This window comes from Hyla sarda, chromosome 5 (assembly GCF_029499605.1).
Source record: "Hyla sarda isolate aHylSar1 chromosome 5, aHylSar1.hap1, whole genome shotgun sequence".
NCBI classification, from domain to species: Eukaryota; Metazoa; Chordata; class Amphibia; order Anura; family Hylidae; genus Hyla; species Hyla sarda.
The window spans coordinates 122808371-122833270 of record NC_079193.1 but is presented as its reverse complement, the minus strand read 5'-3'; the positions used below and the strand labels follow the sequence as shown (position 1 = coordinate 122833270).

Genomic DNA, 24900 nt, shown 5'->3' with positions numbered 1-24900 from the left:
TACATGCCATACCTCTAATTCCCACAATTCACCCCCACACCCCCAAAAAGAGAGGTTACGAAGAATACAGAAACGAAATCCAGCCCCCACAAAAAATAGGGAAAACCAACTAGAAGCATCTAACATTATATTTAATTTAAGTTCTATGACCTTAACTGACACACAAAGGTAAAGGTTTAAAATTTGATGCCTACATTGGTGTGGCAAAATATGTGAGGAGATTTTGTCTCGAAAAATATTTCCTCAAGCAACCAGTCACTTTACCTAATATTCCCCTAAACAAATACACCCACACTACATGCACTTTAAAATTCAAATTTTATCCTAAAAGTCAAGCCGGACCCGATATTTAACCCCTTAAGGACCAGGCCATTTTATACCTTAAGGACCGGAGGGTTTTTTTGCAATTCTGACCACTGTCACTTTAAACATTAATAACTCTGGAATACTTTTAGTTATCATTCTGATTCTGAGATTGTTTTTTCGTGACATATTCTACTTTAACTTAGCGGTAAAATTTTATGGTAACTTGCATCCTTTCTTGGTGAAAAATCCCAAAATTTGATGAAAAAAATGAAAATTTTGCATTTTTCTAACTTTGAAGCTCTCTGCTTGTAAGGAAAATGGATATTCAAAATAAATTTTTTTGGGGTTCACATATACAATATGTCTACTTTATGTTTGCATCATAAAATTTATGAGTTTTTACTTTTGGAAGACACCAGAGGGCTTCAAAGTTCAGTAGCAATTTTTAAATTTTTCACAAAATTTTCAAACTCACTATTTTTCAGGGACCAGTTCAGTTTTGAAGTGGATTTGAAGGGTCTTCATATTAGAAATACCCCATAAAAGACCCCATTATAAAAACTACACCCCCTAAAGTATTCAAAAAAACATTCAGTAAGTGTATTAACCCTTTAGGTGTTTCACAGGAATAGCAGCAAAGTGAAGGAGAAAATTCAAAATCTTCATTTTTTACACTCGCATGTTCTTGTAGACCCAATTTTTGAATTTTTGCAAGGGATAAAAAGGAGAAAATTTTTACTTGTATTTGAAACCCAATTTCTCTCGAGTAAGCACATACCTCATATGTCTATGTTAATTGTTCGGCGGGCGCAGTAGAGGGCTCAGAAGGGAAGGAGCGACAAATGGTTTTTGGGGGGCATGCCGCATTTAGGAAGCCCCTATGGTGCCAGGACAGCAAAAAAAAACACATGGCATACCATTTTGGAAACTAGACCCCTCAGGGAACGTAACAAGGGGTAAAGTGAACCTTAATACCCCACAGGTGATTCACGACTTTTGCATATGTAAAAAAAAATATATATTTTTTTTACCTAAAATGCTTGGTTTCCCAAAAATTTTACATTTTTAAAAAGGGTAATAGCAGAAAATACCCCCCAAAATTTGAAGCCCAATTTCTCCCGATACAGAAAACACCTCGCATGGGGGTGAAAAGTGCTCTGCTGGTGCACTACCGGTCTCAGAAGAGGAGTCACATTTGGCTTTTTGAAAGCAAATTTTGCTCTGGGGGCATGCCGCATTTAGGAAGCCCCTATGGTGCCAGAACAGCAAAAAAAAAAACACATGGCATACCATTTTGGAAACTAGACCCCTCGGGGAACGTAACAAGGGGTAACGTGAACCTTAATGCCCTACAGGTGTTTCACGACTTTTGCATATGTAAAAAAAAAATTTTTTTTTTACCTAAAATGCTTGGTTTCCCAAAATTTTTACAATTTTAAAAAGGGTAATAGCAGAAAATACCCCCCAAAATTTGAAGCACAATTTCTCCCGATTCAGAAAACACCCCATATGGGTGTGAAAAGTGCTCTGCTGGCGCACTACAGGTCTCAGTAGAGAAGGAGTCACATTTGGCTTTTTGAAAGCGAATTTTGCTCTGGGGGCATGCCGCATTTAGGAAGCCCCTATGGTGCCAGGACAGCAAAACAAAAAACACACGGCATACCATTTTGGAAACTAGACCCCTCGGGGAACGTAACAAGGGGTAATTTGAACCTTAATACCCTACAGGTGTTTCACGACTTTTGCATATGTAAAAAAATATATATTTTTTTTACCTAAAATGCTTGTTTTCCCAAAAATTTTACATTTTTTAAAAGGGTAATAGCAGAAAATATCCCCCAAAATTTGAAGCCCAATTTCTCCCGAGTACGGCGATACCCCATATGTGGCCCTAAACTGTTGCCTTGAAATACGACAGGGCTCCAAAGTGAAAGCGCCATGCGCATTTGAGGCCTAAATTAGGGACTTGCATAGGGGTGGACATAGGGGTATTCTACGCCAGTGATTCCCAAACAGGGTGCCTCCAGCTGTTGTAAAACTCCCAGCATGCCTGAACAGTCAACGGCTATCTGGCAATACTGGGAGTAGTTGTTTTGCAACAGCTGGAGGCTCCGTTTTGGAAACAGTGGCGTACCAGACGTTTTTCATTTTTATTGGGGAGGGGGGTTGTATAGGGGTATGTGTATATGTAGTGTTTTTTACTTTTTATTTTATTTTGTGTTAGTGTTGTGTAGTGTTTTTAGGGTACAGTCGCACGGGCGGGGGTTCACAGTAGTTTCTCGCTGGCAGTTTGAGCTACGGCAGAAAATTTGACACAGCTCAAACTTGCAGCCGGATACTTACTGTAATCCTCCGCCCATGTGAGTGTACGTTCACATTGGGGGGGGGGGGAACATCCAGCTGTTGCAAAACTACAACTCCCAGCATGTACGGTCTATCAGTGCATGCTGGGAGTTGTAGTTTTGCAACAGCTGGAGGCACACTGGTTGTAAAACACCGAGTTTGGTAACGATCAGCCAATAATTCCGGGTCACTGGAGACCCGATTGACCCGGAATCCGCCGCAGATCGCTGGACTGAATTGTCCAGCGATCTGCGGCCATCGCCGACATGGGGGGGCATAATGACCCCCCTGGGCGATATGCCCCGATGCCTGCTGAACGATTTCAGCAGGCATCGGGGATCGGCTCCGCTCCAGATGGTTGCGGGGGGCCGGTAAAACACATGACGTTCTCATACGTCATGTGTCCTTAAGGACTCGGAAATGGAGACGTATGAGAACGTCATGTGTCCTTAAGGGGTTAAACATTTAAAAAGGCAGTAGAATCTGATATAAGGAAACTAAAACCTAGTCTGAAGAATAACAACATCACTCACAAAGAAAAAATGGCTATATCTGAATTGCAAAAAAAAATAATGACATCACGATCCGCCCCGCAGATAAAGTTGGATAAAAATATAAGGGGGCACATAGGCAGGCAAGAGAAATTTTTTTTTTTTTTCTTTTTTTTTTGCTGCCCGGACCGGAAAAAATAATTTAATTCACTTACATCAAATCTTTCACAGTTAATTGATCGTCTTCTTCAACCTCTTGTACAAACTAGGGATCGACCGATGTCGTTTTTTTAGGGCCGATACCGATAATCGGTGCAGGTTAGGGCCGATAGCAGATAACTTATACCGATATTCCGATATAAGTTATCGGCTATTTAACCCCCTGCGACACCGCTGCAGATCATTGATTTAAAGCGGGCGCTTTAAATCAATGATCTGCAGTGGCTTTTGCGGGGCCATAGGCTGCCGCCGCCACCCGCTTTTCTCCCCCTACCTGTCAGGGTGGTCCGGGCCATGCATCGTTCCTGTAGTGTCCGGGGGCGTTCTGGGTGGAGGGTGAACCGGTCCGGGCTGTCCTTCTCCGGCGGTTGTCTTCTCCACTCCGGGCAGGCTCCGGCCTAGTACGCTGCATAGACGCCGCTGCGCAGTGACGCCCGTGCGCAGCGACGCACCTGACGTCACGGCGTAACGGCGTCTATGCAGCATACTAGGCCGGAGCCTGCCCGGAGTGGAGAAGATGACCGCCGGAGAAGAAGGACAGCCCGGACCGGTTCACTCTTCACCCGGAACGCCCCCGGACACTACAGGAACGATGGATGGCCCGGACCACCCCTATTACGGGTAAGTTTAATTTTTTTTATTGACTCGGACGGTGGGGCCCGACCGGTATAGCGGTATGGGGAAAAATCCATACCGGTATACCGCCCAGCATCACGGTGGGGGGTGCGACGCGGTGCGGTGGGTCGGGGGTGCGGTGCGGTGGGGGCGGTGCATTATCGGCAAGATAATTGCTGATACCGATAATGCCCAAAATCGTGATTATCGGCCGATAATATCGGCCATACCGATAATCGGTCGATCCCTAGTACAAACCACCACTCTGTACCTAAAAGACACCACTCAAATTATACAAATTTTAGAAAATATTAGCTGGGAACCAGATTATATACTCGCCTCCCTTGATGTCAGTTCCCTCTACATGATCATCAAACATGAGGATGGCCTAAATGCCGTCAAACATTTTTTTTTTTATCAAAAGGTGATATCCTGCCAGACCAAACTGATTTTATTATACATGCCATTCACTTTATTTTAACTCTATTTTTATTTTGAAAATGAATATCATCTACAACTTACAGGCACCGCCATTGGTACAAGGTTCGCACCAAGCTATGCTAATTTATTCATAGCAGTGTAATATGACATCTGCTTTGTAATGACATCAGTCATTTTACCCAAAAATCTACATCAAACGGAAAAAAAAATCATTGTTAGACAAAATTGAAAGAAAAAACACAATTTTGGAACTTTTGGGGGCTTCGGTTTCTACACCGTACATTTCGGTAAAAATTACAACTGTTTATTCTGTAGGTCCATACGATTAAAATGATACCCTACTTATATCGGTTTGATTTTGTCGTACTTCTGAAAAAAAATCATAACTACATGCAGGAAAATTGTCATCTTCTGACCCCTATAACTTTTTTATTTTTCTGCGTATGGGGCGGTATCAGGGCTCATTTTTTGCGCCGTGATCTGAAGTTTTTATCGGTACCATTTTTGTATTGATCGGACTTACTGATCGCTTTTAATAAATTTTTTCATGATATAAAAAGTTACCAAAAATACACTATTTTGGACTTTATTTGCGCGTACGCCATTGACCGTGCGGTTTAATTAATGATATATTTTTATAATTCAGACATTTCAGCGATACCACAGGTTTATTTTTATTTTCACTTTTTTTTTTTTTTTATGGGAAAAGGGGGATGATTCAAACTTTTATTAGGGGAGGGGCTTAATGATCTTTATTCACTTTTTTTTCCCATAGGGGGCTATAACACTGCACACACTGAACTTTTACATTGACCACTGGTTTCTCATAGGAAACCAGTGATCAACGATTCTGCCGCTTGACTGCGCATGCCTGGATCTCAGGCACTGAGCAGTCATTCGGCGATCAGATAGCATGGAGGCCGGTAGGGATTCTCCGGCTGTCTTGTAAGCTGTTCAGGATACCGCGATTTCGCTGCGGCGATCCCGAACAGCTCCCTTAGTTAACCAGCATTGTTTTAGTTTTACTTTCACTTTAGACGCGGCGTTCAACTTTGAACGCCGCATCTAAAGGGTTAATAGCGCGCGGCACCACGATCAGTCCTGCGCGCTATTAGCCACGGGTCCCGGCCGTTGTTAGAGGTCGGGCCCTACCCGCTATAGAAAGGGAAAGGACTCAGGACGTACCGGTACGTCCTTGGTCCTTAAGAGGTTAATGATGATCATTGATGATAATTTTTATTTGGAAGGGAACGAGAGATCTTTTAGACGATTTTATCCAGGAAATTAATACCAATAATTCCAATCTCAATTTCACACCTTGTATCAGCACTGGCACTTTAGAATTTTTTTAATTACCATTGATTCTCCTAAATTAATATGCAGTACATTCCATAAGTCAGTTGTGAAAAATAGTTTTATTCTTTTTAATACTGCCAATACTGCAGATTAAAAAGAAATTGTTCTCTAAAAGAAAAATTTGAAGAAGCACAAATCTTGACTGATAAATTTCTGGATGAAAATTACCCTAAAAATATTTTAAATAAATCTTTAAAAAAAAAAAAAAAATTTGCACTCTGGACAGATCCTCATTTTTTAATCCAAAATCTGTTGATTTTACAACCAATGATGATCCCAAAATCATTTTAACTTTTAATATGGAATACAAGAAAATAGAAACGATCATCAAAAAAGAATTGGCATTTTTTGAAAAATTACAAGCTGATTAGGCAGGATATCCCCTCACACCCACCGATCATTTACACTAAGGCCAAGAACTTAGGGATTCAAGTTGCCCCCACAATCAACCAACCAACCAATCACTTCTTATCCGTCATTTACCTGGTTTTACACAAAAGGCTTTCATAGATGCGGGTCTTGTCTAGGATGCAAAACAATACATTTTCCTAAAAAAAATTACTGAAGTTATATCTACTTCTAACCAATTTACACACCGAATACCTGAATGTCTTGCCTGCCACAGCAAAGGCATAATCTATTTAATACAATGCAGTTGTGGCAAACAGTATATAGGCTGTACAAAAGGACAACTCAAGACCCGCAACTACCGTATGAACATCATATAACATTAAAAAAGGAATAAACACACACCCTCTATCACTACATTTCAGCGAATATCACAACCAGAACCCATCAGAATTCATTTTTATGACAATCCAAAGTGTTAAAAGATGTTGGAGAGGGGGAGATTATATTACATGTATGTCTAAGGCTGAATCTAGGAAGATTTTTGAATTTAACTCAGACACCAAGAGGATGGAAAGCAGAACTCGAAATTTTCGCGTTCCTCAGATCCTGCAACATCTTGTGGTGTGGCTCTGCTCCATGGCCCGTCACTGGCAGGTCGCATACCAACACGTTTGACGGCCCCCTGTAGTTTAGCCCACCCAAGATTATCTTCCAATCATCTAGTTGTCTAGCCTTTGTGAAGTTGAAGTTACAAGCACATCATATTTCTTATAATTTTCATTATTCCATTATTTCTTTTTGTACATTTTTTTATATTTTTCCTGCGCTCATGATATATTCCATATTTTCTTCTACATTCCACACTACTTAATTTATCTCATCCAACTTCTGTGTAGTTGGAATTACAACTATATATTTATCTGTTCATATACATACATACATATATATTTATCTGTTTTTTTTACATCTATATTTAATTTATTTCATATTCTATGCGCTCATAGCATCTCTCTATTCTATCCTTTCCTCTTCTTTATCATTTTTTCTCTATTCATGGATCCATCATTATTGCTACTATTATATACCATTTCATCGTTCCCTTCCATATTTTTCTTACCACCCAATACATCATCAGACACCATTTGCATTCAAATAATATTATACCGCTACTGAAGAAAAGGCCTGTGGCCTTGAAACACGTCTAGCACCCTTTACCACCCTCAGATATTATATCAACTTGTATACCAACCACCAGCTTGGATTCCACACTTGCAACAGCTGAATGTCCCTTGTTTTGGGACCACTCCTATTCGCGCGTATCATTCACACGTGGACGCCGGCTCCCACTCCCGTACCACTACAGAACCTACTGCTGTCTCTACTACACCAACCACCTTCCCTCCAGGCCGGATGCCAACCCGTGCCAGCCACAGACTACAGAGACCTCATTTCACAGACAGTCAGCATTCCTAGTGCCGGACGCCTCCGTGCCAGCCCAGACTTCGTACATCTCTATCACCCATAAGGTCGGTGAGTGGTGCAGTGCACCAAATCCCGTGTCATACATATATTATCAACGATTATCGAATTCTATAGATATTACTACGGAACTGTTTCATATTGCATTTCTGAACTTTCCACTGCGCTACCAATGAACTTCTCCAGCAAATAGCACTTCTATCAATCTAGCTGCTGCTATAGTATCTACAGGGTGGGCCATTTATATGGATACACCTTAATAAAGTGGGAATGGCTGGTGATATTAACTTCCTGTTTGTGGCACATTAGTATATGTGAGGGGGAAACTTTGGGTGAAAGATGGGTGGTGACCATGGCGGCCATTTTGAAGTCGGCCATTTTGAATCCAACTTTAGGTTTTTTTCAATAGGAAGAGGGTCATGTGACCAGGGCTGTGGAGTCAGAGTCGAGGAGTCGGACGAAATTTTGGGTACCTGGAGTCTGAGTCGGTAAACAATGCACCGACTCCTACTAAATTTATATTGGAATAAAAAAACAAGCAAGTTTAAAATGTCCCAATTCACAAAAAGTTATAATTAATGACTTCTCTACTGTAAGAATAAAGATCAATGCATGCAATGATTCACGTAACCACAAAATGAACACGTTAAGTGACCGTGAAGAAGCATGCTTTTCATGTGCTCTACTATATGGCACACAACGCACAATTAGGAGCGGCAATACTTATACTTTCCATAGTGTTGTGTTCTGCTGTTACAGGGAACCCATGAGTAAGCTAGCATTTCTCCTGCGGTGTTGCTATCATTGTGTGAAGAGTGGGAGAAGAGGGTTGCATTGACAATCCAACACAATGGGCAGCACATTGAACACATTTTATAAGTGGTCAGAAACTTGTAAATAACTCATGAAAGAATAAAGTTACGTTAAAACCAAGCACATCAATGTTTTTCTTGTGAAATTCCCAATAAGTTTTATGTGTCACATGACCCTCTTCCTATTGATAAACTAAAGTTGCATTCAAAATGTCCAACTTCAAAATGGCCGCCATGGTCACCACCCATCTTGAAAAGTTTCTCCCCTCACATATACTAATGTGCCTCAAACAGGAAGCTAATCTCCCCAACCATTCCCATTTTATTAAGGTGTATCCATATAAATGGCCCACCCTGTACAATATTATAATTGCTACATTTGTTTGGACTGATACAATATCCAGTTGGTATACATTTCTGTATTGATACATATATCATTCTATATTATTTTACATACCAAGCTCCTTCGCCCGATGCACAGGCCCTGCTAGGGCGTTAGGAGACTTTTATGCAATTTTATCTTATTTTAATAAATTTTTTCTATGTGAATAAATATAATTACTAATATTTTAACTGAATCTTATCCCTTATTCCATATACACCTTTGAGGACTGGTGTCTAAATAATTGTAAAATTAATTATACTTCCATTTATTCCTAATATTTACTATTATCAATTGTAAAAGACACTCAAAAAGAATATGATGTAAATAGTGTTAAAGGTCAGGCTACACACAGACTGTGGTGAAAAACAGGTCATATTTCATCTTGCATACAACTTTTCCATTTTAGCCCAACTGGCAAGCTCCAACTAAAACTGGAGCAGTCACACCACACACAAACAAAAAAGCCAAGTCTTAATGCAAAAACAAATATTCAATAATTCCTTAAAATATACAGTACATTAAACATTTGTTTTCTTTGTATAAAACATATTTTTTAGGCCATGTAATGTAGAAGCACTTTCAAATTGTGTGTGTGTGACTGGTATTCAATAATTATGCAAAAACAACCAAGAAGACTTTTAGAGACCGCCACATACCTACTGCAGGAGCATCATATTCATCACCCAGCAATATCTCAGGAGCAGAATAGGCCAGCGAACCGCAGCTTGTAGTCAGCTTTTTCCCAGGCTGAAACTTGTTGCTGAAGCCAAAATCTGTGAGTTTGACGAGTCCTTGTTTTTCAAAGAACACAACATTCTCTGGTTTCAGGTCCCTATGCACCACATGTAACTTATGGCAGTAAGATATTGCATGAACTATCTGAGCAAAGTATTTCTTTGCCAAATCCTCACTTAGTCCTTCCTCATGTTTCATTATGTAATCATACATATCGCCTCCATCTCCAAGTTCCAAAATAAGATATAATTTGGTCTGTGTATCAATCACTTCATACAGGCGTACTATGTTTGGATGCTGCACCAGTTTCATACATCTGACTTCTTGGAAAAGATGCCCAGTAGCTAAAGAGTCTAATTTGGTCTTGTCAATGACTTTCACTGCTACTTTTTCACCAGTGAAGACATGACGGGCCAGCTTGACAACAGCAAAATGTCCTCTACCCAAGGTCTTATCAAGGTCATAAAGTCCAGCAATTTTCCCATCATATCCTCTTTTAAATCCAGCCATACTGCACCAGGTATCGGAATCCTTATAATAGGTTATGGTGTTCTTCTCATAACAGAATATGGGAAGCTAGCAAGGAATGCATTTTCACTACCACCAAGCACATCTGAAAGGAAAAATGTAAAGTTAGATACGTTCCAATATATATATGGATACAGACAGTGGGGGACATGTATCATTATTTGTGTATGGTAGAAGCATTTTACCCCTTTTCCCGAATTCTAAATTATGTGCAGAAGCGCTAAATTTATCAATCAAGCGTAATGAGCTTCATAAATTGCGGGTAAATATAGTAATCTCCTAAATCCACTCTTTGGAAAATAGAATCAATGATTTAGAGCATCTTGAAACGTTAAGTCCAAGATGGCTTATATTTGCGCAAAAAAAAACAGCTCTTGCGGCAAAACTTTTGGTGTAAAAAAAAAGTACGCAGTTAATAAATCCATGTGTACTATAGATGTCACTCCAAGGTACCCTGATTCAGCCACATCTGGAGGACATGCTCTACCAAAACGTGCGCAAAAAAATTGCGCAAAAAAAGGGCTTGCGCAAAATTTTGCGCAAAAAAATACACACAAAACAGGGGTAAAATCTTTGATACATGTCCCCCAGTGTCTCAAAAAAGTGCATATATTTTTATAATTTAACTATTTGCTTATATCTTGTGCACACAACATCCACTGAATTATATTTAGATATGCACTTCTAGCATTAACCCCTTAATGACCAAGCCCATATTCACCTTAAGGACCAGAGCATTTTTTTCACATCTGACCACTGTCACTTTAAGCATTAGTAACTCTGGGATGATTTTACTTATGAATTTGATTCAGAGAGTGTTTTTTCGTGAGATATTCTACTTTAACATTGTGGTAAATTTTTGTCGATACTTGCATCATTTCTTGGTGAAAAATTCAAAAATTTCAAAAAAAATTCAAAATCTGAATTTTTCAGGGACCAGTTCAGTTTTGAAATGGATTTCAAGGGCCTTCATATTAGAAATATCCCATAAATTACCCCATTATACAAACTGCACCCCTCAAAGTATTAAAAATGACATTTAGAAAGTTTGTTAACCCTTAAGGTGTTTCACAGGAATAGCAGCAAATTGAAGGAGAAAATTCTAAATCTTCATTTTTTTTACACTCATGTTCTTGTAAACCCAATATTGAATTTTTACAAGGGGTAATAGGATAAAAAGACCCCCAAAATTTGCAACCCAATTTCTCTCGAATAAGGAGATACCTCATATGTGGATGTAAAGTGCTCTGTGGGTGTGATAGGGATGACCTTTATGTTTCTAACAAGAAGACAGAAGAACTAGAAGAGGAAAAGGAGAACCCCAGACTCAATACACTGAAACTCAAGCCTTGGATAAGGAAAAGAATATGTGGGAGAAAATGGGAGCTGAACTTAGTGAATTAGACAGCCCATGGAGAAAAGCAAACAAGATTTGTCTTAACCAAGCCCTTTACCCGGAGGAGACTCAATGGGCTCATGGAGTCACCCACAGAGGAAAAAACTAAATGATCACTTCTATCAACAAAATCTACCTTGCACCAGGAATAACAACACCAGTTGAACAATATGTCAAGGGATGTGACATTTGCAACACCTGTAACCCTGGAAGAACAGAATTTACTCCTAAGAAACACTTGGCCAAACCTTTCTATCCATTTCAGAGGATCAAGATTGACCACATATAATTGCCCAAAAGTTGAAAGTTGAGTATGTACTAGTAGCAGTGGATATGTTCTCAGGATGGCCAGAAGCCTACCCAGTTACTAATATTACTGCAAAGACTACTGTAAAGAAACTACTAACAGAACTGGTATGCAAATTTGAAGTCCCTGAAGTAATTGACCGGCTTTCATTGCGGATATTACAAGAGAACTTTGGAAGATGGTGGGAACAGACCTTGGACTCCATACTCCATCATCCTGGAGCAGTGAGAAAGTTGAACGACTAAATGGCACCCTGAAGAACAAAATCCTAAAAGCCAGTAAGGAACTGTCCCTTCCATGGTAAGAAATATTGCCCCTAGTCCTGTACTCTGTTAGAAACACACCCCAACAGTCAACAGTCTAACCCCATATGAGACACATTTTGGGGAAAGGGGTCCCTAAGATAGGATGTTACTACCCACAGTGCAGGAAATGATAGTTTGGTAAAGTTTGTTATAGCATTATGTAATGAGCTGAAAGTAACACATGTTGCAGTTTTATTCTTCCATTCCAGAACCAAACACTGAACCAGGAAGTCACAATCTGGAGAGTTTGTCCTCGTGAAAAGACACGTGAGGGGGCTGCTGGAAACTAGATTTGAAGGCCCTTGTTATTACTTACAACTCTGACTTCAGTGAAACTGGAAGGAGAATCAACATGGATACGCCTCACACTGCAAGAGGATTCCTACACCATGCTCCTGATACACATCCTTTCCGATAAGTGCAGTACAAACCCAGCAACTCAATCCGACTCCACCACACTACTGGGCTGACTTGACAATGACCCAAGAGTGGCATCCCACGTTTTGACAACTTTTCCAGTGCCCAAGTGACTACTTTTAAATTTGACTACTGTGACATAGTGAATTGTCCCGAGGTGCCAAAAGTGTCATGTATGGGGATGACAATTCACTATGCACATGTGTGACGGATGACTACTGGGGGAACAACTGTGGATATTGAACCTTCTATTTCAGGTTATCTGAACCAAATTGATACATCAGACCCAAACATGATCGAGGGAATTCCACCCATGAGAACAACCATCTTGTATGCCAATGGTGCAAGTGTATACCCAGCAGAGTAGGGTTAACATAGAAGTCCCATGTAAAAGATTAGTCTGACTACAAAGGGGGGCGGTACATCAGGAGCCACTCATCTCAAACCAGTAAAGCATCCCATACCCGTTTTTTATTTTTCTCCACCTGAACCTGGGACTATTAGGCAGAACTCACCATAGGAAGAGATGTTGTGTACGGTAACATATCTTTTAGGGGGGAATTCATAGGGATGACCCTTATGTTTCTAATGACTGATCGATATACTAATATTAATATGCCATTGCTGCTGGAAAAATATCTGTTCCCCCTACATTTTAACCCATTTACTTCAGGATGCTATCTGCTCGTGACTCCGGACCGAGACCTTGCTATGACGCCATGCGGGAGTAAAAGACTAAATATCTGATAAACAGAGAACTTTTGCCAAGAAATTAATGGACACTAGATATGCTAATAAATACGGACAATAGTTGAACAACCAATTCCAATGTAATATGCAAATTGTGATGTCATTACTATCCGCCTTTCTTCTGAATGTAAAAACCAAATTTACTTCCTGCAATAAAGCAGAACTCTTTTTGGGAGCAGCAGAGCTTCATGCTAAGAAAGTGTATACCAACATATCTTGTGTGGTATATATCTTTTTGTGTCGACACTTGGCAAAGTATATAGCAGCATACTCAATCACATTTGAAAGCCCCCAAACGGTCGATCCTAATCAGGTGCACTAGAGGGCTTAGAAGGGAAGAAGCGACAAAGGGATTTTGGAGAGTGAATTTTGCTGAAATGGTTTTTGGGGGGCATGTTGAATTTAGGAAGCCTCTATGGTGCCATAACAGCAAAAAAATGAAAAACACATGGCATACTATTTTCAAAACTACACCCCTCAAGGCATGTAACAAGGGGTACAGTGAGCCATAACACCCCACAGGTGTTTGATGACTTTTCGTTAAAGTCTGATGTGTAAATGAAAAAAGAAAATGTTTTCACTAAAGCATATTTTTTTTCACAAATTTACCATTTTTACAAAGGGTAATAGGAGAAAATGCCCTCCAAAATTTGTAACCCCATTTCTTCGGAGTATGGAAATACCCCATGTTAGGATGTAAAATGCACTGCGGGCGAACTACAATGCTCAGAAGAGAAGTCCCATTCGGCTTTTGGAAAGCACATTTGCTGAAATGGTTTTTGTGTCGCATTTAGGAAGCCCCTATGGTGCCAGAACAGCAAAAATAAAGAAAAAACATGGCATACTATTTTGGAAACTACACCCCTCAAGAAACTTAACAAGGGGTACAGTGAGCCTTGACAACCCACAGGTGTTTGACAACATTTTGTTAAAGTCAAATGTGTAAATGAAAATACATTATTTTTAAATGCTGGTTTTTCCCCCAAATTTACATTTTTACAAGGAGTAATAGGTGAAAATGCCCCCAAAAATGTGTAAACCCATTTCTTCTGAGTATGGAAATACCCCATGTGTAGATATCAAGTACTCTGGAGGCGCACTACAATGCTCAGAAGAGAAGGAGCACCATTGAGCTTTTGGAGAGAGAATTTGTTTGGAATGGTGGTGCCAGAGCAGTGGACCCCCCCCCCCCCCCACATGTGACCCCATTTTGAAAACTACACCCCTCACAGAATTTAATAAGGGGTGCTGTGAGCATTTACACCACACTGGCACTCTGACAGATCTTTGCAACAGTGGGCTGAGCTAATGAAAAATTACATGTTCCAAAAATCTGTCAGACACCTGTAGGGCGTAAATGCTCACAGTACCCCTTATTACATTACCCAAAATAGGGTCACATGTGGGGGGGGGGGTGCATTTTTCTGGCACCATGGGGGCTTTGTAAACACAAGTGGCCTTCAATTCGGGACAAATTTTCTCTTCAAAAGCCCAATGGCGGTTCTTCTCTTCTGAGCATTGTAGTTTGCCCGCAGAGCACTTTACATCCACATATGAACAAGGGATGGGGTATGTTCTTACAAATTTTAGCTTTTTTTTTCTTCCTGTTTTCCCTTGTGAAAATGAAAAATATAGGGTAACAACAGCATTTTAGTTAAACCATTTTATTTATATTTTTTCCCATCCAACTTTAATGAAAATTCGTCAAACACCTGTGGGGTATTAAGGCTCACTATACCCCTTGTTCCATGAGGGGTGTAGTTTCCAAAATGGGGTCACAAGTGGGTATACATTTTTTTGAGTTCATGTCAGAACCACTGTAAAATCAGCCACTCCTGTGCAAATCAACAATTTAGGCCTCAAATGTACATAGTGCGCTCTCACTTCGGAGCCTTGTTGTGTGTCTGCAGAGCATTTTACACCCACATATGGGGTATTTTTTTACTCAGGAGATATTGCATTACAAATTTTTGGGGGTCTATTTTTTCCTTTTACCTCTTGTGAAAATAAAAAGTATGGGGCAACAACAATGTTTGTGTAAAACTTTTTAATTTTTTACACTAACAGGCTGGTGTAGACACCAACTTTTCCATTTCATGAGGGGTAAAAGGAGAAAAAGCCCCCCAAAATTTGTAACGCAATTGCTTCGAGTACGGAAATACCCCATATGTGGCCCTAAACTGTTTCCTTGAAAAACGACAGGGCTCCGAAGTGAGAGAGTGCCATGCGCATTTGAGAATTAAATTAGGGATTGCAAAGGGGTGGATATAGGGGTATTCTACACCAGCGATTCCCAAACAGGGTGCCTCCAGCTGGTATTAAACTCCCAGCATGCCTGGACAGTCAGTGGCTGTCCAGAAATGCTGGGAGTTGTGGTTTTGCTACTGCTGGAGGCTCCGTTTTGGAAACCCTGCCGTTTTTCATTTTTATTTGGGGGGGAGGGGGAACAGTGTAAGGGGGTGTATATGTAGAGTTTTGCCCTTTATTATGTGTTAGTGTAGTGTTTTTAGGGTACATTCGCACTGGCGTGGGTTTAAGGCGAGTTTCCTTCTTGGAGTTTGCACTGTGGCGGAAAATTTGCCGCAGCTCAAACTTGAAGTAGGAAAGTCACTGCAAACCCGCCCGTGTAAATGTACCCTGTACATTCACATGGGGGGCAAACCTCCAGCTGTTGCAAAACTACAACTCCCGGCATGCACTGACAGAACGTGCATATTGGGAGTTGTACTTTTGCAACAGCTGGAGGCACACTGGTTGGAAAACCTTTAGTTAGGTTCTGTGAACTAACTTCATATTTTCCAACCAGTGTGCCACCAGCTGCTCACTGGGGTTTGCATGGGGTGCCTGCTGAATGATAACAGCGGGCATCCCAGTCCAGTCCCCACCCAGTGATCGGTGGGGACCGGAATTCCCACGGGTGTACAGGTAAGCCCTGGGTCCTTAAAGGATTAGTCCAGTGTTGAAAAACTTATACCCTATCCTAAGGATAGGGGATAAGTTTCAGATCGCGGAGGGTCCGACCACTGGGGTCTCCTGTATGGGGACCCGGCAGCCCGCAGGAATGGGGTGTGTTGACCACCGCACGAAGTGGTGGTCGACACGTCCCCTCAATACAGCGCTATGGCAGAGCCGAAGATTCTACTTTAACATAGTGGTAAAATTTTGTGGTAACTTGCATCCTTTCTTGGGGAAAAATCCCAAAATTTGATGAAAAATTTGAAAATTTTGCATTTTTCTAACTTTGAAGCTCTCTGCTTGTAAGGAAAATGGATATTCCAAATAATGTTTTTTTTATTCACATATACAATATGTCTACTTTATGTTTGGATCATAAAATTGACATGTTTTTACTTTTGGAAGACACAAGAGGGCTTCAAAGTTCAGCAGCAATTTTCCAATTTTTCACAAAATTTTGAAACTCGCTTTTTTTCAGGGACCAGTTCAGGTTTGAAGTGGATTTGAAGGGTCTTCATATTAGAAATACCCCACAAATTACCCCATTATAAAAACTGCACCCCCCAAAGTATTCAAAATGACATTCAGTCAGCGTTTTCACTCTTTAGGTGTTTCACAGGAATAGCAGCAAAGTGAAGGAGAAAATTCACAATCTTCATTTTTTACACTCGCATGTTCTTGTAGACCCAATTTTTGCCAGGGGTAAAAAGGAGAAAATTTTTACTTGTATTTGAAACCCAATTTTTCTCGAGTAAGCACATACATCATATGTCTACGTTAATTGTTCGGCGGGCGCAGTAGAGGGCTCAGAAGGGAAGGAGCGACAAATGGTTTTTGGGGGGCATGTCACCTTTAGGAAGCCCCTATGGTTCCAGAATAGCAAAAAAAAAAAAAAACACATGGCATACCATTTTGGAAACTAGACCCCTCGGGGAACATAACAAGGGGTAAAGTGAACCTTAATACCCCACAGGTGATTCACGACTTTTGCATATGTAAAAAAAATATATATATTTTTTACCTAAAATGCTTGGTTTCCCAAAAGTTTAACATTTTTAAAAAGGGTAATAGCAGAAAATATCCCCCAAAATTTGAAGCACAATTTCTCCCGATTCAGAAAACACCCCATATGGGGGTGAAAAGTGCTCTGCTGGCGCACTACAGGTCTCCGAAGAGAAGGAGTCACATTTGGCTTTTTGAAAGCAAATTTTGCTCTGGGGGCATGCCGCATTTAGAAAGTCCCTATGGTGCCAGAACAGCAAAAAAAAAAAAAAAAAAAAAAAACACATGGCATAATATTTTGGAAACTAGACCCCTCGGGGAACGTAACAAGGGGTAAAGTGAATCTTAATACCCAACAGGGGTTTCACGACTTTTGCATATGTAAAAAAAATATATATTTTTTACCTTAAATGCTTGTTTTCCCAAAAATTTTACATTTTTAAAAAGGGTAAAAGCAGAAAATACCCCCCCAAAATTTGTAACACAATTTCTCCCAAGTACGGCGATACCCCATATGTGACCCTAAACTGTTGCCTTGAAATACAACAGGGCTCTAAAGTGAGAGCGCCATGCGCATTTGAGGCCTAAATTAGGGATTGCATAGGGGTGGACATAGGGGTATTCTACACCAGTGATTCCCAAACAGGGTGCCTCCAGCTGTTGTATAACTCCCAGCATGCCTGGACAGTCAGTGGCTGTCTGGTAATACTGGGAGTAGTTGTTTTGCAACAGCTGGAGGCTCCGTTTTGGAAACCGTGGCGTACCAGACGTTTTTCATTTTTATTGGGGAGGGGAAGGGGGCTGTGTAGGGGTATGTGTATATGTAGTGTTTTTTACTTTTTATTTTATTGTGTGTTAGTGTAGTGTAGTGTTTTTAGGGTACAGTCATACAGGGGGGGGTTCACAGTAGTTTCTCGCTGGCAGTTTGAGCTGCGGCAGAAAATTTGCCGCAGCTCAAACTTGCAGCCGGATACTTACTGTAAACCTCCGCCCATGTGAGTGTACCCTGTACATTCACATTGGGGGGGGGGGGGGGGACATCCAGCTGTTGCAAAACTACAATTCCCAGCATGTACGGTCTATCAGTGCATGCTGGGAGTTGTAGTTTTGCAACAGCTGGAGGCACACTGGTTGTGAAACACCGAGTTTGGTAACAGTTTGGTAACCCCCAGCATGTACGGACAGCGGAAGTGCATGCTGGTTCTTGTAGTTATGCAACAGCTGGAGGCATACTACTTTGGCTGGGGATGCTGGGGATTGTAGTTATGCAACAGCTGGAGACACACTGGTTTGCTACTTAACTCAGTGTGCCTTCAGCTGTTGCAAAACTACAACTCTCAGCAGTCACCGAAAGGCATGCTGGGAGTTGTAGTTATGCAACCAGCAGATGCACCACTACAACTCCCAACAAGCACTTTAGCTGTTTGTGCAAGCTGGGAGTTGTAGTTATACAACAGCTGAAGGTACACTTTTCCATAGAAAAAATGTGCCTCCAGCTGTTGCAAAACTATAAGTCCCAGCATGCCCATACGGGAATGCTGGGAGTTGTGGTGGTCTGCCTCCTGCTGTTGCATAACTACAGCTCCCAGCATGCCCTTTTTGCATGCTGGGAGCTGTTGCTAAGCAACAGCAGGAGGCTGTCACTCACCTCCTGTTGCTGCTCTGGGCAAAGGTCAGTCCCGCCGCCGCCGCCAACGCTGCCGCTCCTGGGGCCCCGATCCCAACATTGATGCCGGGGATCGGGGTCCCCAGCTCCCGGGGTCTTCTTCCCGCACCCGCTCACGTCCTCCGGAAGAGGGGCGGAGCGGGTTGCGGGAGTGACACCCGCAGCAGGCGCCCTGATTGGTCGGGAAACCGGCCGACGAATCAGGGCGATCGTGAGGTGGCACCAGTCACCCCTGCTGGCTATGGCTGTTCGGGGCAGTCAGCCTGTAATTCCGGGTCACTGGAGACCCGATTGACCCGGAATATGCCACAGATCGCTGGACTGAATTGTCCAGCGATCTGTGGCCATCGCCGATATGGGGGGTCATCATGACCCCCCTGGGCGATATGCCGCGATGCCTGCTGAACGATTTCAGCAGGCATCGGGCACCGGCTCCCCTCCGGCTAGCGGCGAGGGGCCGTGATTTGACAGGACGTACTCAATCGTCCAGAGTCCTTAAGGACTCGGAAAAGGGGCCCTTTGAGTACTTCCTGCGTCATTAAGGGGTTAAGTATCAGGAAGCCAGGGCGTACCAGTACGCCCCGTGTCCTTAAGTGGTTAAATTGATTAAAAGAAGGCACTAACAGAAAAAGATACAAAGGATGATTTATTTCTGCTAATAAATATATAAGGATTGAGCAACTTTGTTGCTTCTGCCCATTAAAAAATGTACCGTATATACTCGAGTATAGGCCGAGTTTTTCAGCACGATTTTTCGTGCTGAAAACACCCCCCTCGGCTTATACTCGAGTGAACTCCCCCACCCGCAGTGGTCTTCAACCTGCGGACCTCCAGAGGTTTCAAAACTACAACTCCCAGCAAGCCCGGGCAGCCATCGGCTGTCCGGGCTTGCTGGGAGTTGTAGTTTTGAAACCTCCGGAGGTCCGCAGGTTGAAGACCACTGCGGCCTTCAACATCATCCAGCCCCCTCTCACCCCCTTTAGTTCTGAGTACTCACCTCCGCTCGGCGCTGGTCCGGTCCTGCAGGACTGTCCGGTGAGGAGGTGGTCCGGTGGGATACTGGTTCCGGGCTGCTATCTTCACCGGGGAGGCCTCTTCTAAGCGCTTCGGGCCCGGCCTCAGAATAGTCACGTTGCCGTGACAACGACGCAGAGGTGCGTTCATTGCCAACGTACTTCTGCGTCATTGTCAAGGCAACGCCTCTATTCCGGGCCGGAAGCGCGGAGAAGAGGCGCCCCCGGTGAAGATAGCAGCCCGGACCACCTCCCCACCGGACAGCCCTGCAGGACCGGACCAGCGCCGAGCGGAGGTGAGTACTCAGAACTATAGGGGGTGAGAGGGGGGCTGGATGATGTTGAAGGCCGCAGTGGTCTTCAACCTGCAGACCTCCGGAGGTTTCAAAACTACAACTCCCAGCAAGCCCGGACAGCCGATGGCTGCCCGGGCTTGCTGGGAGTTGTAGTTTTGAAACCTCTGGAGGTCCGCAGGTTGAAGACCACTGAGGGCGAATGATGAGAAGAGGATGATGAAGGGGGGGTGTGGGGATGATGAAGGGGGGTGGGGATGATGAAGGGGGGGGTGTGGGATGATAAGGGGATGATGAAGGGGGGATGTGCGGGATGATAAGGGGATGATGAAGGGGGGATGTGTGGGATGATAAGGGGATGATGAAGGGGGGATGTGCGGGATGATAAGGGGATGATGAAGGGGGGATGTGCGGGATGATAAGGGGATGATGAAGGGGGGATGTGTGGGATGATGACAAGGGGATGATGAAGGGGGGATGTGTGGGATGATAAGGGGATGATGAAGGGGGGATGTGTGGGATGATAAGGGGATGATGAAGGGGGGATGTGTGGGATGATGACAAGGGGATGATGATGAGGATGTTAATGACGGGTCTGGATGATGACAGGGGGGGATGAGGTATTTCCCACCCTAGGCTTATACTCGAGTCAATAACTTTTCCTGGGATTTTGGGTTGAAATTAGGGGTCTCGGCTTATACTCGGGTCGGCTTATACTCGAGTATATACGGTAGGTACAATCCGCACCAAGCCTGCACGGAGATTTTATTCATGTCAGTGCTTGTCTGTTCTCCTAAGATAGGATATGATTCCTTAGCTATAATATTAATATATATATATATATATATATATATATATATATATATATATATATATATATATACATATATATGAAACTCAAAGTGTGTGTGTGTGTGTGTATGTTCCAGCATCACGTCCAAACGGCTGAAGATATTAAAATGAAACTTGGCACACATGTTACTTATATGTCAACAACAAACATAGGATAGGTCATTTAACCCTTACTCATCCCCATTTGCCAGGGTCAGGGTTTTAGTTTAAAGTCCCATACAAGTCTATGGCAAATAAATGTTACAGCATAACTTCTAAACGGCTGGAGATATTTCGATAATACTTGGTCACATGTTACTTATACCCATTTAAAATATATTAAAGTATAGTTAATTTAACCCTTAACTACCCCAATTTGTGAGGGTCGGGGTTTTTGTTTTAAGTCCCATGCAAATCAAAGGGAAATGTATGTTCCTGCTTAACTTCCGTACAGCTGGAGATATTTCAATAATACCTGGTACACATATTACTTATATGTCAAATAAAAAGATAGGATAGTTAAATTAACTCTTAGCTTAAACCCATACCATTATATAAAAGATGGGTTTTTGTTTCAAGTCCCATGCAAGTATATGGTACTTCCAGTACCTTACTCCAAAAGCTCTGCATCTCCTCGTTAATGTGTCAGTCCGGCTTGCAAGCCACACCTCCATCTCACAAAGACATGCCCACATTTTAAAACCCACCCCTTTTATTATCTACCCTTTATCTTCATCTGTCTGGCTTGCACATCACGCCCATTCCCACAAAGCCACGTCCCCTTCTATATTCAGCTTACAATATCTCCATCTCAAATCAGTCCCACCTGAGGACGGGATATGAGGTTGGAAAATGAGGTCGGAATATGAAGACAGGAGGTCGAGATAGGAGGTCGGGATATGACAACAATATATGAGGATGGGATATTAAGTCAAAAGCTTCCTCCTTTGTTGATTTTCCTCCCCAACAAGAATCAGGAAGGAAAAACTGGGCAACGCCGGGTACTCAGCCAGTCTATATTTATAAAACTCAACGTGTGTATGTTCCAGCATCACTTCCAAGCGGCTAAAGATATTAACATGAAACTTGTTACACATGTTACTTATATGTCAACAACAAACATAGGATAGCTGATTAAACTCTTACCCACCCCCATTTACGAGAGTCTGGGTTTTTATTTAAAGTCCTATGCAAGTCTATGGGAAATTTATGTTACTCCACAACTTCCAAACAGCTGAAGATATTTCGATAATACTCTGCCACATGTTTCATATATATGTCCACTGAAAATATAGGATAGTTAATTTAACCCTAATCTAGCCTCATCTCCTCGTGAATGTGTCAGTTTGGCTTGCAAGCCACACCCCATCTCACAAAGACATGCCTACATTTTAAGCCCCACCCTTTTATTATTTACCTTTTTGTTCATTGGTCTGGCTTAAAAATCACGCCCATTCTCACAAAGCAATGTCCCCTTCTATTTTCAGCTTATAATATCTCCATCTCCATCAAAGCTGACCGCCGCGTCTGAAGTGAAAGTGAAAGTATCCCGGCTGCTCAGTCGGGCTGTTCGGGACAGCCGCGGTGAAATCGCGGCGTCCCGAACAGCTTACAGGACACCGGGAGGGCCCTTACCTGCCTCCTCGGTGTCCGATCAGCGAATGACTGCTCCATGCCTGAGATCCAGGCGTGTTAATACATGCCAGTGATCTGTGTAAAAGATTAGTGTGTGCAGTGTTAAAAGGTCCCTATGGGAGCTATAACACTGCAAAAAAAAAAAAAGTTTAAAAAAGTGTTAATAGAGGTCATTTAACCCCTTCAATAATAAAACAGTGTAAATAAAAATAAACATATGTGGTATCGCCACGTGCGTAAATGTCCGAACTATAAAAATATATAGTTAATTAAACTGCATGGTCACTGGCGTACACGTAAAAAAATTTCCAAAGTCCAAAAAAGCGTATTTTTGGTCACTTTTTATACCATTAAAAAATGAATAAAAAGTGATCAAAAAGTCCGATCAAAACAAAAATGGTACCGATAAAAACTTCAGATCACGGTGCAAAAAATGAGCCCACATACCGCTCTGTATGTAGAAACATAAAAAAGTTATAAGGGTCAGAAGATGACATTATTAAACGTATAAATTTTCCTGCATGTAGTAATGATTTTTTTCAGAAGTACGACAAAATGAAACCTATTTAAGTAGGGTATCATTTTAATTGTATGGACCTACAGAATAATAATAAGGTGTCATTTTTCCCAAAATATGCACTGCGGAGAAACGGAAGATTGCTTTTTTCTTTGATTTTGTCGCACAATGATTTTTTTCCCTTTCGCCGTGAATTTGTGGGTAAAATGACTAATTCCACTGCAAAGTAGAATTGGTGATGAAAAAAATAAGCCATAATATGGATTTTTAGGTGGGAAATTGAAAGGGTTATGATTTTTAAAAGGTAGGGAGGAAAAAACGAAAGTGCAAAAACTGAAAAACCCTGCATCCTTAAGGGGTTAAACAAATTAATAATAGAGTGTGGTAGACATGCATCTATATATGCAAAAACATGTCTCACACACAAAGCTCTCCACAATGCTGCACCTCCCTACATCTCCTCTCTCATCTCTGTCTACCATCCTACACGTTCTCTCCGATCTGCTAATGATCTCACACTAACATCTTCTATAATCCGAACTTCTCACTCCCGTCTCCAAGACTTCACTCGTGCTGCTACCGGTTCTCTGGAATGCAATCCCTCAATCCCTCAGACTCAACAACAACATCCATAGTTTCAAACGTGGCCTAAAAACACATCTCTTCAGACAGGCCTATAACATTCTCTAATTGGCCTCAACATATCCCCAACATATACCCACACCTCTTGCTTGAATAGTTACTGTGTAATATTATGTCTGATACTTGTCTTTGTACCCCATAATTCTAAGCGCTGCGGAATCTGTAGGCGCTATATAAATAAATAAAATAAATAATAGAGATAAGCGAACTTACAGTAAATTCGATTCGTCACAAACTTCTCGGCTCGGCGTTTGCTGACTTTAGCCTGCATAAATGAGTTCATAAGGAAGTATCATGGACCAAGTCACAAAAAAAAATTATATCATGTGAAAGTGCATCAGCTCACCATTCTGACAATCTGCTCCTCATGTATCTCACCCTCTCCCTTCTCCTGCAATCCCCTCTGAAAGATCGGTACTTCCTGGTCCATGGAGGTCCCTGACTTCCTGTCTCCCATAATGCCTTTCAGTTCATCACAGAAGTAGCCCAGCCTAGACCAGAGCTTCCTAACCAGGGTGCCTCCAGCTGTTGTGAAACTACAACTCCCAGCATGCCTGGGAGTTTTAGTTTTGCAACAGCTGGAGGCACCCTGGTTGGGATACACTGACCTAGACACTGATCACTTTCATAACAGCAGGCTCAGTGTTTCCCCTCCACCTGCTTCTATTCTCAGGACATCGTTCTTTCAGACTGACCTGCTGTCAGATTGTGATCAGTGCAGGGGAAAGCAGGGATCTCCCCTCCCCCTCTGCTTCTTCTCGGGACATCGTTCTTGCTCTTATAAACACTGAGCTGGCTGTCAGATGCTTCCCTGCCGAGGAGATGAAGACGCTTGCTCAGCTCACTGGGGCTACTATGATTGGCTGAAGCTGCACATGGGAGGTGCCCTTGCCGTGCACAGAGCTGGCTAAGCTGCAGGCAGCACACAGAACTATGGGAAATTGTGACATCACGGCCCCCAGCATAATGCATCTCAATGGGGGGGGGGGGGGGGTCGCAAGTCATCAGAACAGGGAGCTGCTGAACTTCCTCTCTGAACAAAGAAGCTAGAAAAACAGGTTTTACATACAAGATGGGTAAAGTCAGTGATTTACAAAGTGATATAACTTT

General features: G+C 42.1%; 1 protein-coding gene across 4 annotated transcripts in view; it reads right to left on the bottom strand.

Annotated features, from left to right (window-relative positions):
* Window positions 1-24900, bottom strand: part of SNRK (SNF related kinase) — a 414130-nt gene that overhangs the window by 255635 nt on the left and 133595 nt on the right. For 2 of the 4 annotated variants that reach the window (XM_056520214.1, XM_056520213.1), the window contains exon 2: window positions 9455-10146. The exons of the other annotated variants lie outside the window; for them this stretch is intronic. In XM_056520214.1, coding sequence (XP_056376189.1) covers window positions 9455-10043 — 589 coding nt within the window. In that variant the 5' untranslated portion in view covers window positions 10044-10146. The remainder of the gene's footprint in view (window positions 1-9454; window positions 10147-24900) is intronic. 4 annotated transcript variants of the gene reach the window in all.